Source organism: Schistocerca americana, unplaced genomic scaffold (assembly GCF_021461395.2).
Source record: "Schistocerca americana isolate TAMUIC-IGC-003095 unplaced genomic scaffold, iqSchAmer2.1 HiC_scaffold_36, whole genome shotgun sequence".
NCBI classification, from domain to species: Eukaryota; Metazoa; Arthropoda; class Insecta; order Orthoptera; family Acrididae; genus Schistocerca; species Schistocerca americana.
Window position 1 is genome coordinate 4,082,940 of NW_025726082.1, and position 19,040 is coordinate 4,101,979.

The following is a 19,040-nucleotide window of genomic DNA, read 5'->3' on the forward strand; positions in this document are numbered from 1 at the left end:
AGAGGCTCTTAATGGTTTCCACAAAAAAACTCTGTCTCAAAATCTGGCAGAAAATCCAAAGACATTCAAGTTCTACATAAAGTACAGCTGAAGCAACACACAATCAACACCACCATTACAGATGAGAGAGTTGCTGAAACGGGGTTACCAAAATTCCACCAACAAAAAAAAGTTTAGAAATAGTCTAAAAATTGTTCGAGGAACCTTCTGCTGACCATTTAAGTGTAAATGCAGAGTATTCATGTGGATGTATAGCTACATCTTAAGTCAATTCATTGTGCCACTAACACTTGCAAAATATGCACACACTTCAAACAAAAGCACCAACGCTACTGAAAACAGGTACACTGCAAAGTCAGTTCACACAACAGCAACAATAAGAAATTGTACAGTCCTACAATAAGAAATTTTACAGTCTTACAGGAAAATTAATAGCAGTACTAAAAGTCATGTAAATTTAACAGTTTTCCCTGGATTATACTACTCAACACCATTAATTAAAGTGTATTATATGCTTCAGCTTAACAGGATGTACAACAAAATTGCAGTCCAACAGCTTACTTCTTTAGTAATGTGTATGGTTTTATATATTCCCCTCCTTTTTTCCTTCATATTTTCTGGGCTTCATATATTAAACCCAATCAATGGTATTAAATTTTGTTTAGTTGGCTAAAAACATAAAATATGATTTTCCCAAATACAATCTATATAGTAAATTTTATCAACTATTTCTCATAAGTCATTCCATGCCAAGTCAACTCAGTTGCCAACCTGATCATCTCCAATCTTCATCAAATTTGGTGTGTTTGTTGAAATAATGCTAAATTACAGAATTGCAGCGTAGTATGACAGGAATAATGGCAAACTGACATTCTGAAAATCTGTGGAAAATTTGACAAACACTGCAGACAAAAATGATTTTAACTTCTTTTCCAGTAGACAGAGATCTGCAAAACAGGTAATTTTGGAAGGTCTGAGAACAAGCTTTCAGATAATAAGCAACATGGCCATAAACAAACAATGTACACAGTTAAGATCAGTAACTTAGCGACCTAGAATATCTCAAACCAGGTCATGTTCAAAACTAATAAAAAACATACTTGCTTCATGTTTCACTACACAACATAGTAAAAATTAAAGTTGGGATGACATTTCAATAAGGAGACATAAATTAATAAGAACATGTTCCGAAAGAAAAACCACAACCTGTCACGTCATAGCAGTGACTAGTGTAGTGAAACCAGGGGTAGGATGTAAAAATGTTGTAGACACTAACAATCAAACAAAATTAATGCAGGGGAATGACTTTATCATCTGTATAATGGGATCAAATGATGTGGCAAAAAAATGAAGCAACTGTTTTGTGAAAACGCTGCAGAATTTTCAACAAGATAACAAATGCAGAAACACAGTAGTTACCACACTGCCTCATATGCTTGATCTAATTTATAGTTCATATGTAACCAAAGAAATTCGAAAAACAAACATTACAATAAGGAAACTATGTTGACAATATGCTAAGTGCAATGTACTGGATATAAGCAACCTGCACCGACATCTGCACACAAAGCGTGGACTGCATTTGAACTATGAAGGGAAAAGGTTTGTTTGTGATCGTGTTAATGAAATAATTAAAGAATGACTTTTAAGGAATAGAACTATATCAGTTTCCTATACATCCTTCCAACACGACAGCGAGGAAAACAAAATGAATAAGAAAGAAGAACGAAAATAAAAAACAATACTGATGATCCTAATTTAAACTAAAGGTATGTGATGCTGTAAATACACTATGTGATCAAAAGTATCAGGACACCTGGCTGGAAATGACTTACAAGTTCGTGACGCCCTCCATCAGTACCGTATTTACTCGAATCTAAGCCGCACTTTTTTCCGGTTTTTGTAATCCAAAAAACCGCATGCGGCTTAGAATCAAGTGCAAATTAAGCGGAAGTTCTGAAAAATGTTGGTAGGTGCCGCCACAACTAACTTCTGCTGTTGAATTATGTAGCGCTACACAGGCATGCTTTGCAGGCACAAAGATAAATACTGGCGCCAAAACCTCTGCGTCAGTAAAAAAAAAAAAGGCGGAAGATGAGCTTTTTCTCTTTGCCTCGAGTTTCGACCACTGCATTTTCATACATTATCCAATGAAGTAAATACAAATTCCGTATTGGTCATCTTCGAATATAGAAGCATTCCAACGTACTACGAAAATCCGACTGGCAAGACTGTTTGGGATGTTTGTCAATATGGCCAACTCTGCATTCCGAATTTTTTCCTACCTGTGACAAGAGATCGTTGCTAATAGGAACTTTTATGAATTGTGAATCACATGCAGTATTCTCTTCACCATAAAAATAAGATGAATATAAACATTTTGCCATGTACTCTTTCGTATTTGCTGCTATCTCATTTAAATCCTGTCTGCCTAATAAACTGCGAAACTAGAGTGAGACAACAGCAAAGGCGGAATAATATACATATCATGTCATGTTTATATTCGTATTATTCTTATGCCTAATAGTGATACAGTCAGAAATGAAGCACGGCAATTGACAAGATTTTTAAATCTAAGATGACTAATTTCTGTGCAGAATGTGTTGTACTACAGAGGCATCGGCAAAGATTTTCAAACAAAGAAAAATTTTCGCTAAACTATCGTTCAGAACATCTATCATACGCAGTCTATTATTTGGTTCTTGTTGATCATTATCAAAGAAAGCAGCAGTGTAAGTAACAACAAATAGCAGTCTCTTGCCATTGTTTTGCTAATGAGACAATTCCTCTCTTTTTTTAAATTGTAAGCTGTGTTAGCGCGCACAAAAGCAAGTCATGCCGCAAGCGGCGACAGGTCGTAAACACACATTATCAGAATGCAACAAACAATGCGTGGCACAGTACAGTAATGCATTTTCAGCTTAGAGTGACGTAAACACCTATAACAAAGAGAACGGCACTTATCAGATCAATGAAAAATAAGCAGTCAATTCAAACCAGATGAATCACGTGAAAATGGAATGGTACCCGTATAAATACGGACGGAGCACCTGACGCATAGCAATGGCTACATGGTAAAGCTTAACTGCTAAGCTTAAGACTCGAACCAAGCTACTGTAGCTGTATCGTCATTCATTCGATCTAAATTGTGTCTCATATTACAGTAGACCAACTTTGTTTCGATTTGGAGGTGCGGCCTAAAACTTTTCTCTCCCTTGGAATTTCGAGTCTCAAATGTCAGGTGCGGCTTAGATTCGAGTGCGGCTTAGATTCGAGTAAATACGGTAATGCTCGAATTCAAGAAGGTGTTGGCCCACCCTTAGCCTACATGATAGCTTTCACTCTCGCAGGCATACGTTCCATCAGGTGCTGGAACGTTTCTTGGGGAATGGCAGCCCATTCTTCACAGAGTGCTACACTGAGGAGAGGTATCAATGTCGGTCGACGAGGCCTGGCGAAATTGGCGTTCCAAACCATCCCAAAGGTGTTCTATATGATTCAGGTCAGGACTCTGTGCAGGTCAGTCTATTACAAGGATGTTGTTGTTGTTGTTGTTGTTGTTGTTGTGGTCTTCAGTCCTGAGACTGGTTTGATGCAGCTCTCCATGCTACTCTATCTTGTGCAAGCTTCTTCATCTCCCAGTACCTACTGCAACCTACATCCTTCTGAATCTGCTTGGTGTATTCATCTCTTGGTCTCCCTCAATGATTTTTACCATCCACGCTGCCCTCCAATACTAAATTGGTGATCCCTTGATACCTCAGAACAGGAATGTTATTGTCGTGTAACCACTCTGCCACAGGCCGTGCATTATGAACAGGTGCTTGATCGTGTCGAATGATGCAATTGCCATCTCTGAATTGCTCTTCAACAGTGGGAAGCAAGAAGGTGCTTAAAACATCAATATCAATGTAGGCCTGTGCTGTGATAGTACCACACAAAACAACAAGGGTCAAACCCCTGCATGAAAAACACGGCCACACTATAATGCCACCGCCTCCGAATTTTACTATTGGCACTACACATGCTGGCAGATGATGATCACTGGGAATTCGGCATACCCACACCCAGCCATCAGACCGCCACATTGTTTACCACGATTTGTCGCTCCACACATCATTTTTCCACTGTTCAGCCATGCAATGTTTACGCTCCTTACACCAAGCAAGGCATCGTTTGGCATTTACTGGCATGATGTGTGGTTTCTGAGTAGCCACTCGACCATGAAATCCAAGTTTTCTCACCTCCCGTCTAACTGTCACAGTACTTGCAGTGGATCCTGATGCAGTTCAGAATTCCTATGTGATGGTCTGGATAGATGTCTGCCTATTACACATTACAACCCTCTTCAACTGTTGGCAGTCTCTGTCAGTCAACAGAAGAGGTTGGCCGGTACGCTTTTGTGCTGTATGTGTCCCTTCACATTTCCACTTCACTATCACATCCAAAACAGTGGACCTAGGGATGTTTAGGAGCATGTAAATCTCGCATACGTACGTATGACAGAAGTGACACCCAATCATTTGACCACGTTTGAAGTCCGTGAGTTGTGCAGAGCACCCCAGTCTGCTCTCTCACAATGTCTAATGAGTACTGAGGTCTCCGACAGGGAGTGCCTGACAGTAGGTGGAGCACAATGCACCTAATATGAAAAACATATGTTTTTGGGGGCGTCCGGATACTTTTGATCACATAAGGTACTAACCCCAATTATCAAATCATGAATATGCCAGATCTAAAAATTTATCACCATAATGTGAAATCCATGCGTAATAAGATCGATGAAATTAATGTACTATTAACAGATGAACTTAAAGATATCTCAGTGTTATGCATTTCTGAGCACTGGCTTAACCCAGAATTAATTCAGAATATGAAAATAAACAAATTCATTTTGGCTTCTTACTACAGCAGGAAAAACAGCAAGCAGGGTGGGGTGGCAATTCACAAAGGAAAACGTAGATTTTATTACCCTACCTGACTTAACTAGAGCAAATGTTGAAAAGGATTATGAAATTGCAGCTATACAAATTATTCAGTTTAACTTGGTTATTACTACAGTTTACAGATTACCATCTGGAAATTTTTAACTTTTCTTAAACACAATGGAGTCATTGTTAAATAAAGTAAATAAAATGTATTGCGAGTTGATAATCTGATGACTTCAATATTGATTTCCTCACAAATAGAGAGACCCTTTTGAGCCCTGCAACATCCTTTAATTTAAAGGTCAAAGTAAAATCTGCTACCCGAGTAACAGAAACTTGCCAAACAGCTCTAGATCAATTTCTACTCAATAAGAGTTTACACACACTTCACTACAAATTTTCAATGCATGTTTTAGTGACCATCTTGCTATAATATTAAGCATAAAAGTAGAAGGCAGTATTATTAACAACAAATCTTTAAGAACCTCATGTAGAAGTTATAATCAGGATAAAATAAACTACTTCAACAGCTTATTACAGAAATAAAAACGGTCAGAAGTGTACAAAATGAACGACATAAATGAGAATTCAACATTTTTATTGATACATTAACCCATTTCTTTCAAATTGAATTTCCACTGAAAACTGTAACCATACAGGGGAACTCTAGAAAAAATAGCTGGACAACAAGGGGAATAAGGGTTTCATGCCAGAAGAAAAGACTACTGCATGAAATTTGTAACTCAAAAAATTCCTCACCTGAATTATGTGCATTAAAAAAAAAAAAACTCCAAAATATTAAGAAAAGCAATAAAAGCACTAAAAATTATGCATAATGATGAATACATTTATAATTCAGCTAATAAATCAAAGGCTATGTGGAGTATTATAAAAAAGGAATCTGGAGAATACAGACAATCTTGCAAAAATATAACACTATCACAAAAAAATAAAAAAGTAGCAAACCCCTTAGAAACAGCCAACACTTACCAATTTTTTCACAGGTGTTGCTGATAACATGTTACAATCAGACTTACATAAGAGCAACCAGGCACATGAATATAAAAAGTGGATGTAGAGGATCAATGTACTTCAGTTCTGTTTCAGAAGATGAAGTAGCTACAGCAATGAAAGGACTAAAAAATTCCAACTCTGCAGGCATTGATGGTGTACCTGCGACAATATTAATGAAGAGTGTATCAAACCTAATTGAAATACTCACACACTTATGCGACTGTTCACTTCAGGCAGGCACTTTCCCTGATGTACTGAAAACATCAAAAGTTATTCCTGTATATAAAAGAGGTGAGAAGGAATAATGTAAATAACTACAGACCCATCACAATTTCCTCTTGCATCTCAAAAGTATCAGAAAAAGTTGTGTATGACAAATTTATAAAACTTATAAATAAAAACAACATCCTATGTAATGAACAAATAAGAGGTCAATGACAACTGCTATTTATGAGTGCCTCAATTCCAGTCGAAACCTGATGGACACAAAACAGCAGTCAATAGGAGTATCTACTGACCTGTCAAAAGTTTTTGACATGGTGGATCATAAAATTCTGTTATCAGAGCTTGAAAGATATGGTATTCGAGACTGGATCAGTTCCTTCCTGACTAATGGTTAGCAGACAGTGTGCATCAAGCTTACAAATATCAAACTAAAAACTGTATCTCAACACTTGGTGTACCCCAAGAATCTGCAATTGGACCCCTTCTGTAAATAAATGACCTAAACTTAAATATTGATGCACATAAAACAAATATATTTCCAGATGACACCACAATTCTGCTAAAAGGAGATAGCAATGAACATTTACAGCAGTCAGTAAACATGGTGTCAAAACAACTTAGCAGCTGGGCACAGAATAATCAACTTGGGGAAAAAAACACCATTGCACTAAAATTCTAACATTCCACAAAGCTCCTAACATGGGTGCGTTTATCCCATGAGTCTCTAGCAACGACGAAATAGTTGGTAACAGTACTGAAACCAAATTCTTAGGACTTTAGCTGCAGAGCAACGTAAAATGGAATATGCATATTGAATATCTCAATGTAGAACTGAGCAAAACATGTTACCTTCTTTGCTCATTAAAATCATGCTGTAGTGAGAAAACAGTAATGAATGTATACCATGCCTACTTTCATCCTCATCTTTGATATGGGGTCACTTTCTCGGAAAACTCTAAAACAGCTAATAGCACTTTTAAACTAAAAAAAAACGAGCCATTAGAATCTTGTTTGGGTGCAAGCCTAAAGACTCTTGTACGCCTCTGTTTAAGAAATCTGGTATTCCTCCATTACCATGTGTATACATTATGGTTACCCTTTTATTCTTCAAAATACATGTAATAGGTAAGGACTGCAGACTGCAAAAAAACTGTGATATACATGATCACTTTACCCGATAAAACAGAAACTTATACATAACCCAAATTAGCAAACCTCTGTGCCAAAAACGTACTTTTCACATGTGATTAAGCTTTATAACAAACCTCCTGAAAACATAAAAGCTATTACTGAGATCAACACCTTTGGAAAACCTCTAAAGTCATATTTACAGCATCATTGTTTTTACTCCATTGAAGAATATTTGAATTTATGAAGTCCATTGAAGAATATTTAAATTTATGAAGTGTATTACATAAATACTTATGTATAAAGTGTATTATCTTAAACAAGTGCATCTAGAAATGACTTTAATCTGTACATTTACAACTTGACTTGTCCAATTTCTTATGCATAAGCTGCTTTGTAGACAAGAGGACCAATAGATACAATACAATACAAAAAACATATCTAAGTGATGCAACAAAACAATACAAATAGTATGCAGACTAAAATTAAATAAATAAACGAATAAATAAAAGACAAAGTATTGAAAAACGTGCACAGTAGCTGTATGGGTAGGCTAATAGCAAGCATCTGTAGTATGCAAAATACGATATAACCACCCCAACAAAACATGTTTGCAAGGCACGGAACATAGGGTTGGGTTTACACAATCATGATGACAAATTTATCACCAGGACTTTTATGTCTCAATACTTGGTAGCATGATATAATAATGTTTGTGCATCTTTTGGTGAAAGAACATAAATTTGGCCCATTGCTGTTCTCACATGAACGTTTGTAAGAATGTCCTCCTTGTCTACTATAAAGATGTCAAATTTCTTGGGGTATACAAATGAAGGTAAAGGGCCATGAGGATTTAGGAAGCTAATTGTCACCCCAACAATGTCTTTATTGCCATTCAAAACATATCCAACATATCAATAACCTTCCTGTATGCACAACCCTGTGATATCACGGAGGTGGTGTTAGAGATTCATTTCTGATGTTTGGTGAATTGGGAAAAACTTTCATTTGGTTGTTACTATGACCAATGAGAATAAGACAGTGTAACTTGTGCATACCTGCAATTGTGTGAATTTGTACAAACAGATCTCAAAGGAGAGATTCTCTGTCATATTCACAGTTTGTTGTACAATGAAAGTGACACTGTAATGTTCTTGGAACACCACTCGAACAACTGCCTGAGTGTCATTATTTACGAGTTGAGATGCACTGCAGACTGGCACAGCCAGCCAGTCTCTTGACAACACTAGCGATACCATCACATGGTCCATTGCCACGTAATGTGGCAAAGAAATGCCACAATGCACAGATCCAGAAATTACTCTGATGAAATAATTTTCTAAAATTCTTACCGTTCTTATACTGGGCTGCAGCACCATCTGAGAAGTAATACATGTACTAGGGTATTCCATGGACATGGGATATCACGATATTAACCAAATGGCATTGGAAAAGATGAACATTCACAGTGGTGGTATGATAACAAATGGGATGTGATCTACTGCACAGGTTTCTGGATGTCTATAATAAACAACAAATATGTGAATGGTCGACTGTGCACTGTTCCACTAAAACCATGGACTTAACCTGCAAGACAAATGAGCAATTCTCTGCAAGTGTCCCATATCACAACATATTCATTGTCACACACTCTTTCTTTCAGATGTTGTAAAAATTCAGACTGTTGAGTGACTATGAAGGAGTGCCGCAGGACATTTTTCGTTTGTCTGCAAGGTTTTCCAAGATGTCTTCCACAGAAGACAGATATGTCTGAAGAGTTGTTCTATCTGTAGATGCCCACAGTTTGTATGTTATTTCATGAATTCAATTTTTGACAAACAACTCTTCTAGAAATGTGGTGAACAAATGTGCACCTCAGCAGTTCTCACAAGTTTGCATATAGCATTTTGGCTGTGCAGAATTACAAATGATCTGAGGAAGACAATGTTCGTATGTGTTGACAGTCTGCATCGCATGTCAGCTCTTTCAGGTTGAGGTAAAAGTCACATAGTACAATCTCCTCGCAGTTTTCATAGTTTATGTACAATATATGTGCACAATATTCATCAAAATACTCATTGCAGACTTGTCCATTATCTAATATACGTTTTCTCAATTTACCTTGCAGCTTTAGTTTTTATGATGAAACGAGCATTAAATATGGCAAAGTACATATAAAAATGGTGTGAATGCAAACATTAGACTTTGCTACAGGCCAATCTAACACCACAACCTTTATTTAGCATTCATATTCATTGCCTTCACCAACTCTCAACCAAATTATCACCTTATCTAGACCTCATATTGCACTACAGCTCAGTCTGTCACCACAACTAAGATTTCAAGGGGTGGGGTCCAATATCAAACTCAATCTGACACCCTCCAACCTAAGCTTCATAGTTTGGTGAATACTGCATACACACATACTACAGCTATCATTTGCAACAGCTAGAACACAATTCTTTAGTAGTAAATGTCAGAATTTGGATAATCTGATTTTCAGTTCTGGATGTTCATCTTCGAATCCTCGACACATCTCATACAGGTTTCTCAACAACAATCGTTTTTGTTTATGAACCCTGGGACTATTTTCCTTGACACAAATAAAATCCTTCTTGCCAAACAAACTGCAGCTTATGTCTTCCCTGTTGTAGAATTCTATAAAATGATTCACAACATGTTCACCCACGACACATTAAGGTCTTTGATTAGGATTTGTTAAGATACCACATTATTTGACTAACTGTTTTGCTTTTTTCACTAAATAGTTTGAAGCTCCAAATTTGTTTTCAATCTATCAAATCACTGATGTATCCTGCTGCTAGCGCAAGAGTGAGGGTGTGCTGATTGTGGCCTCACCATGAGTGTGTACTTAAATCAACCGCCAACTGTATCAGGGTGGGCCAGCCATTAGAGGCCACCTGTAGGAAGCTTACACACGGCACAGTCTCTGTTGCAGCATCTACCAGTGACTTGTGCCTACATACGTGCGGAGCAGCACTGACTTACTCTCATTATGTTCTTTTAGTTTATACTGTGGTCATCAGTTGTTCTCTGTTTCACTTATGTCACACCTTTTGTATGATTCTTTTGTTTTGTTACATGTGGAGTCATGACAGGCTTATTTTCGTTGTTGTTCAGAGGTTTATGAATAACGCCATATTTGTGTTACTTGGATCTGTTTTCTGTATTACTCGGTTACTACACGACTAGCGCAAGTCACCTGTAGGCGGCATGGTGAAGACCATTCTGTGCTTCCCACAGGTGGCCTCTAGTGGCCGGCCCACACAGACACAGTTGGCGGTCGATTTAAAAGTCTACGCACATGATGACATTACACTTAGTATAAGTAAAACTTATGAAACTATGAACTGTTTGCACTGCTGCCATCCACGGCTCAGTTTATGTTGGAGTCTCCCAATTATGTGCTGCTGCCAGGGTCCTCATCAATGGCAGTGCATGAAAGGCAATTTGCAATACATCATCGCACCTCTGATATTCATCCTCCAACTCTTGCACCATTCTGCAGTGGCCTTTGTTTGAAGAGGCTCGCCAAAGTATCATATCTAGTCAACCAACTGGAAAAAGCAAACTATATTGCAAAGGTCCACCTCCTGCACGTTATCGTCACACATGATCAGACTTTTCTGCACACACTATTTTCATCACCTTAGGGTCTTATTTATTCAGTGGTTTTTTTTTTAACTGCCTGCACTCGCATGGTGCATTACCCAACACAATTACTGATCAGAGTGGAAAGTTAGGAAGCACCTTTTTGTAAAATCATTTTTCAAAATTAGCGGAGTTCATCTGCTCCCGATAATCGTTCAGTGACGATTTAGCCAAAACTAGAGCTGTTCTTCCTTGAAAAACATTGTTGAGGCACCACTTCCTATTATAAGCCTACTGCGGGACTTCTCCACGCTGTCATGCCCACCGCACCTGTCTGTTAGCAATTTCCACATCTAAGCCTTATCAGTACAGGTTGTGACATAGCACGTTGATTCTTCTTCCCGTCTGTTATGTCTTTCTACATCCACAAAAAAGCATTTTTCAATACATTTATCTGTTGGTATGTAAAACTTAGATAAAAATCTCAAGTTCTTATTTAGACTGAATTTCACTGAAATTTGTTATTAATAATATTAATTTGGATGTTCTTATTCTACTGGTGTAATTATTTTTCATTAGGGCACCATTAATTAAAAGTTGTGGTTAATTAAATTATATCACTACAAGCAAAAACCCATGAGCTAACACATATATTTTAGAAAGGTGACATGTCATTTGAAAGTTAAGCATTACGACTTCCCAGTACTAGAATACATTACTTAACGTATTTTTAATGACCTAAAACTAATTATCTTCAATAATAATTGAGATTTGAAATTCATAAGCAACCCTACTTTCCATTGCAGATTTCATAATAATCACTGTTAGGTTCTGAATTTTGACTATCTACCTTTGTTAGGTTAATTTTTCTGTACAAAATGACTAGCACTGATTGATTGACTCATTAATTAATAATTTCATGTAATTCACTCTGATTTGCAATATGGTGCACATAAATATAAGCAATGCGATTCTGACCAACAACATTTTCAGTAAATCAAAATCATATTAGTTCTTGAGGTTCATCAAAAACAGTAAAATCCAGCCTATCTGAATTTCAAAGCATTAAGCAGTTTTCAAAATAACAGTTTGTTCCAATGCAAGTCTTTGTAAGATCTTCTCAGTGATGAAAAAGTCAGTCCACAGTTTGAAAATAGATGAGTAACATCTATGTTTGAGCATACTCTCAGTGTTGGTTCATGTCAGAAATATATTTGTTCTATACATGAAAATTTGTGCAACAGTCACTGCAAAACTCAGGAAATCTGTGTGTGTGTGTGTGTGTGTGTGTGTGTGTGTGTGTGTGTGTGTGTGTTTTGATGTCATCCATTTTTTAGCAAACAACATTCCATATTCATTTAAACTTTCAGTTTTGAGGCAATCAAGACTGGCACTACCGAGGACAAGAGTACAAAATTAAGATCAGATCTGTCGCAAGGTGTCATCTAAACAGTTGGTTGCACACAAGCAGGTTTTAGCTATAGGCAATGGGTATTTCTGATGAATTCTGGGAAATCTGCACAACCTATCTTTGTGTTTGTGGAGACACAACCTTCTGGTCGTTACCTCTAGTTCTCTGAAACAGTGATCCTGCCTCCTCAGCTTACCGCACAAGAGTGGATTTCTGCAACGGGCCACGTTCAGGAAGTCCAACAGTTATCCGGTGGTTTTCATGTGGCAACAAATTTTAAATGCTTCAAGTATGGGGAAAGAGTGAACTAATGGCGACATCAAAATATCCACAGAAATAGCCACATACTAATACATCACAGCTAAAAATGGTGCTGCGGCGTAAAATCTAGATGTCATGTAAATTAAAAATTATAATTTATCTGTATTCCACACTTGCAGTTGGTGCATTTCACCCTATTACATGTTTGATGTTTGTGTGGCATTCCACACTCAAGTATGCATTTTAATTCATTTTTAATTACTCAGCATTTAATTTGAACATCTCATGTTGACTTGTCCACTTCTGTGGCTTAGTAGTCAATGTGGCTAGTTGCCATGTGGAGGACCCGGGTTCAAGAGGTGCCACTAGACTGAGTAGTAGTGGCACCAGGTCTGTTAAGCCAACAATGACCAGGAACTGCCCCTCCATACCGCACCCACATGATGGCACTGACTGATTACTGACACTGCAGTCAGTCAGTCCCAGCTGACCAGTGTGTGTAGAGAACTGCAATGCTATTATCCTATGTTGACTAAAGGAATGACGAATCCAACCACTACAACTTTCACAGAAATATTTGTATGTAATAGATATATTTGTATCTATTCATCTCTCTATTTCGGTTTCACTTGTTAATACTGGGACACATTCATGCACTTTTATTTCAGCCAAAATTTTCGGAGATGGATAAATATGCAGACACATTTGGCCGGCATAACCAATATAATTCGTTAAGTAATCTATGTTGTTGTTGTTGTTGTTGTCTTCAGTCCTGAGACTGGTTTGATGCAGCTCTCCATGCTACTCTATCCTGTGCAAGCTTCTTCATCTCCCAGTACCTACTGCAGCCTACATCCTTCTGAATCTGCTTAGTGTATTCATCTCTTGGTCTCCCTTTATGATTTTTACCCTCCACGCTGCCCTCCAATACTAAATCGGTGATCCCTCGATGTCTCAGGACATGTCCTACCAACCGATCCCTTCTTCTAGTCAAGTTGTGCCACAAGCTCCTCTTCTCCCCAATTCTATTCAATACCTCCTGATTAGTTATCTGATCTACCCATCTAATCTTCAGCATTCTTCTGTAGCACCACATTTCGAAAGCTTCTATTCTCTTCTTGTCTAACCTATTTATCGTCCATGTTTCACTTCCATACATGGCTACACTCCATACAAATACATTCAGAAACGACTTCCTGATATTTAAATCTCTACTCGATGTTAACAAACTTCTCTTCTTCAGAAACGCTTTCCTTCCCATTGCCAGGCTACATTTTATATCCTCTCTACTTCGACCATCATCAGTTATTTTGCTCCCCAAATAGCAAAACTCCTTTACTACTTTAAGTGTCTCATTTCCTAATGTAATTCCCTCAGCATCACCCGACTTAATTTGACTACATTCCATTATCCTTGTTTTGCTTTTGTTGATGTTCATCTTATATCCTCCTTCCAAGACACTGTCCATTCCATTCAATTGCTCTTCCAAGTCCTTTGCTGTCTCTGACAGAATTACAATGTCATCGGCGAACCTCAAAGTTTTTATTTCTTCTCCATGGATTTTAATACCTACTCCGAACTTTTCTTTTGTTTCCTTTATTGCTTGCTCAATATACAGATTGAATAATATCGGGGATAGGTTACAACCCTGTCTCACTCCCTTCCCAACCACTGCTTCCCTTTCATGTCCCTCGACTCTTATAACTGCCATCTGCTATCTGTACAAATTGTTAATAGCCTTTCACTCCCTGTATTTTACCCCTGCCACCTTCAGAATTTGAAAGAGAATTCCAATCAACATTGTCAAAAGCTTTCTCTGAGTTTACAAATGCTAGAAACGTAGGTTTGTCTTTCCTTAATCTTTCTTCTAAGTAAGTCGTAGGGTCAGTATTCCCTCATGTGTTCCAACATTTCTATGAAATCCAATTTGATCTTCCCCAAGGTTGGCTTCTGTCAGTTTTTCCATTCGTCTGTAAAGAATTCGGGTTAGTATTTTGCAGCTGTGACTTATTAAACTGATAGTTCGGTAATTTTCACATCTGTCAACACCTGTTTTCTTTGGGATTGGAATTATTATATTCTTCTTGAAGTCTGAGGGTATTTTGCCTGTCTCATACATCTTGCTCACCAGATGGTAGAGTTTTGTCAGGACTGGCTCTCCCAAGGCTGTTAGTAGTTCTAATGGAATGTTGTCTACTCCGGGGCCTTGTTTCGACTCAGGTCTCTCAGTGCTCTGTCAAACTCTTCACACAGTAACATATCTCCCATTTCATCTTCATCTACATCCTCTTCCATTTCCATAATATTGTCCTCAAGTACATCACCCTTGTATAGACCCTCTATATACTCCTTCCACCTTTCTGCTTTCCCTTCTTTGCTTAGAACTGGGTTTCCATCTGAGCTCTTGATATTCATGCAAGTGGTTCTCCTTTCTCCAAAGGTCTCTTTAATTTTCCTGTAGGCAGTATCTATCTTACCCCTAGTGAGATAAGCCTCTACATCCTTACATTTGTCCTCTAGCCATGCCTGCTTGGCCATTTTGCACTTCCTGTCGATATCATTTTTGAGACGTTTGTATTCCTTTATGCCTGCTTCATTTACTGCATTTTTATATTTTCTCCTTTCATCAATTAAATTTAATATTTCTTCTGTTACCCAAGGGTTTCTACCAGCCCTCGTCTTTTTACCTATTTGACCTTCCGCTGCCTTCACTATTTCATCCCTCAAAGCTACCCATTCCTCTTCTACTGTATTTCTTTCCCCCATTCCCATCAATTGTTCCCTTATGCTCTCCCTGAAACTCTGTACAACCTCTGGTTTAGTCAGTTTATCCAGGTCCCATCTCCTTAAATTCCCACCTTTTCGTAGTTTCTTCAGTTTTAATCTGCAGTTCATAACCAATAGATTGTGGTCAGAGTCCACATCTGCCCCTGGAAATGTCTTACAATTTAAAACCTGGTTCCTAAATCTCTGTCTTACCATTATATAATCCATCTGATACCTTTTAGTATCTCCAGGGTTCTTCCATGTACACAACCTTCTTTCATGATTCTTGAACCAAGTGTTAGCTATGGTTAAGTTATGCTCTGTGCAAAATTCTAACAGACGGCTTCCTCTTTCATTTCTTAGCCCCAATCCATATTCATCTACTATGTTTCCTTCTCTCCCTTTTCCTATTCTCGAATTCCAGTCACCCATGACTATTAAATTTTCGTCTCCCTTCACTACCTGAATAATTTCTTTTATCTCATCATACATTTCATCAATTTCCTCATCATCTGCAGAGCTAGTTGGCATATAAACTTGTACTACTGTAGTAGGCGTGGGCTTTGTATCTATCTTGGCCACAATAATGCGTTCACTATGCTGTTTGTAGTAGCTTACCCGTACTCCTATTTTTTTAATTCATTATTAAGCCTACTCCTGCATGACCCCTATTTGATTTTGTATTTACAACCCTGTATTCACCTGACCAAACATCTTGTTCCTCCTGCCACTGAACTTCACTAATTCCCACTATATCTAACTTTAACCTATCCATTTCCCTTTTTAAATTTTCTAACCTACCTGCCCGATTAAGGGATCTGACATTCCACGCTCCGATCCGTAGAACACCAGTTTTCTTTCTCCTGATAACGATGTTCTCTTGAGTAGTCCCCGCCTGGAGATCCGAATGGGGGACTATTTTACCTCCGGAATATTTTACCCAAGAGGACGCCATCATCATTTAATCATACAGTAAAGCTGCACGCCCTCGGGAAAAATTACGGCTGTAGTTTCCCCTTGCTTTCAGCCATTCGCAGTACCAGCACAGCAAGGCCGTTTTGGTTATCGTCACAAGGCCAGATCAGTCAATCATCCAGACTGTTGCCCCTACAACTACTGAAAAGGCTGCTGCCCCTCTTCAGGAACCACACGTTTGTCAGGCCTCTCAACAGATACCCCTCCGCTGTGGTTGCACCTATGTTACGGCTATCTGTATCGTTGAGGCACGCAAGCCTCCCCACCAACGACAAGGTCCATGGTTCATGGGGGGGGGGGGGGGGGGGGGGGAAGTAATCTAACTGCATACGAAATCTAACAATGTAGCACCAAATATTTTCTACGATGATAAGACTCTGGCAACAGCAATAGCTTTTGTTATCATGGGGGCATCACAAGAGTTTGAGAGCTTAAAGAATCTGACTGGACACATAAAAATCCTGATTGTTGATGTTTAGGCTTACACTAATTTGCGATTTAAAGCACCAGAAATGTACATTTTTTGAAACCTTTGTTCAGTAAACTGCTTATCTGCTTGCGTACCCATTATTTTTTCTTTTCAATCTTATCACAAATGGTGATTCTACCATGGGCAATTTTAGACTGTCTTCATTTTCAGTTTCTCAATCAATGTGCATCAAACACGAAGCTATATTTTTCATTCTTGCAATCAGATGACCCCTTTATCACATGAATGATCAATACGAAGTAGAAAATTATGTGAGGAAAACTTGGTCCTGCAGATAGAAAATACCTCACATGTTGTTATTTATTTTCGCTTCATACATTATGTACATTTAATTTTATGTTAATTACATGTGGCTCAAAAACAGCATACAGTAGTAAAAGTTTTCACCAAGGACAATTTATAGCAATCTTCTTCTTCTTCTTCTTCTCCTTCCTACCACCCACAGAAGCTGTGACCCATACATTTCAACAGGATCTCAACATCATGCACCAAAGTAAAATCAAATTAAGATAACCAAACACAGTTTTGGGCCCCACTCCTCTCAACCACAATTTTGGAGTTCAAATCCCACGAAAATAAAATAAATGCAATAGAGAGAAGGCTGACTCATTCATTATCCACTAGTTCAAGAGAGATGAAAGCTACTGAGGAGAAAGAAAATCCAATGGTATTGCGAGAAATTTTTGTATCTAAAATTCCAGAGAAGTTAAAAAAATACTGCTGATGAAAATGTAGCTGACTACTTACCACAAACAGTGGTTAATTTGTCTGCAATTTAGAAGATAAATATGTAGAGAGAGAAAGAGAGGGAGGGAGGGGGAGAGAGAGAGGGAGAGGGAGAGGGAGAGGGAGAGAGAGAGAGAGAGAGAGAGAGAGAGAGAGAGAGAGGCGCGCCAGTAGGACCCACGCTCTCATTCCCAACATATTTATGTATAGATGATTGATAACGATGACAAAAATTTCGTGTGGCTCAATGGCCTGGTGAAAGTCTTTCAATTGGACATCACTTTGGTGAGTTACATGGCCTAACCTATCAACAGTTATCCAACCAGGGAAGGGGGACCTGTAGTTTAATGTGGAATCTGAACTACACATTGTTTCTGGTGACTCTTCACAGCCTTTAGAGGCGAAGGCTAGAAGGCTAGATTGAAACGAAGACTGAGAAGTGTGTGGTCTGACAGATTCTATCGCATGACCTCTCTGTTTCTGGACAAGCATTTTAGTGTTAGACCACCAGGCCTGATATGTACATTAATAGTTCATCTATAGGTTTTGCTGAGTAAGTTTGCAAGTATCAAAATATGTGACATACATGACTGTATCTTTTGACTACATTGACTTAGAAGCTTAAATTTTCAGATCACCAAGTGACTGCAGACCTTAGTATGTGGCATAAATTTCAAGTTGATACCCGTGACCGCTTCTGAGAAATAGGTGTCTAACTGTCAGATAGACAGATGGACAACAAAGTGATCCAGTAAGGATTCCATTTTTTCAAATGAGGTATGGAACCCTAAAAAAGAGGAAAAAGAAAATAAAGTGTTCAAAGAAAGAAAGAAAGGAAGACAAGCATAATTTGCAGCCTACATATTCCATAAAATAGATTCCCACAAAGATTTTTATTCTTTTTTATATATAAGTATTAATTTTTATCAGAACATGCACTAAAAATAAGTCTTAAAGGACTGTTTTATTTACTACTCACGTCATAAACAGAACTTCCACCAATCACCCACACAGTTTCTACATCTTGCCTATTGTGCAAATCTTTGATGGCATCTTCAAGGCTGGTATGAACTATTACTTCTTCACCAAGTGACCTGAAACGTGAATCACCAACATTAACAGATGTTTCATTCTTCTACCTGATATACCAAAGTATTAAACTGTAGTGGTAAAGTACAGAACAGCCATAGTAGAATTCACAGCTACCTGATGTACCAAAGTTTTAAATTGTAGTGGTAAAGTACAGAATCAGACATAGTAGAATTCACAGAAGTGGTGCTTCATGCTCTTGACAAGTAAGAGTGAGTCAGAGGCATACTGTTATATCTTTCTAAGGCTTTTGTTACAGCTGACCATATGATTCTACTAAATAAGCTATAATCATTTGGAATAACAGGTGTACCTAATGACTGGTTCTGATCATACCTAGCAGATAAGGTACATACACCTAAAATAAGGCAAAGCCTTAAGTGAAACACTTACTAGGACCAATACTGTTCCTGAT

The 19,040-nt window shown here is 38.0% G+C and overlaps 1 protein-coding gene across 1 annotated transcript in view; it reads right to left on the reverse strand.

The window, feature by feature from the left end:
- Positions 1–18,792, reverse strand: part of LOC124580845 (dihydrofolate reductase-like) — a 54,794-nt gene extending 36,002 nt beyond the window's left edge. Inside the window, exons 1-2 of the mRNA XM_047131287.1 lie at positions 18,743–18,792; positions 18,516–18,630 (exon numbers count right to left, since the gene is read on the reverse strand). Of these exons, the coding sequence (XP_046987243.1) occupies positions 18,516–18,630; positions 18,743–18,792 (165 nt within the window). The remainder of the gene's footprint in view (positions 1–18,515; positions 18,631–18,742) is intronic.
- Positions 18,793–19,040: the final 248 nt, after the last annotated feature.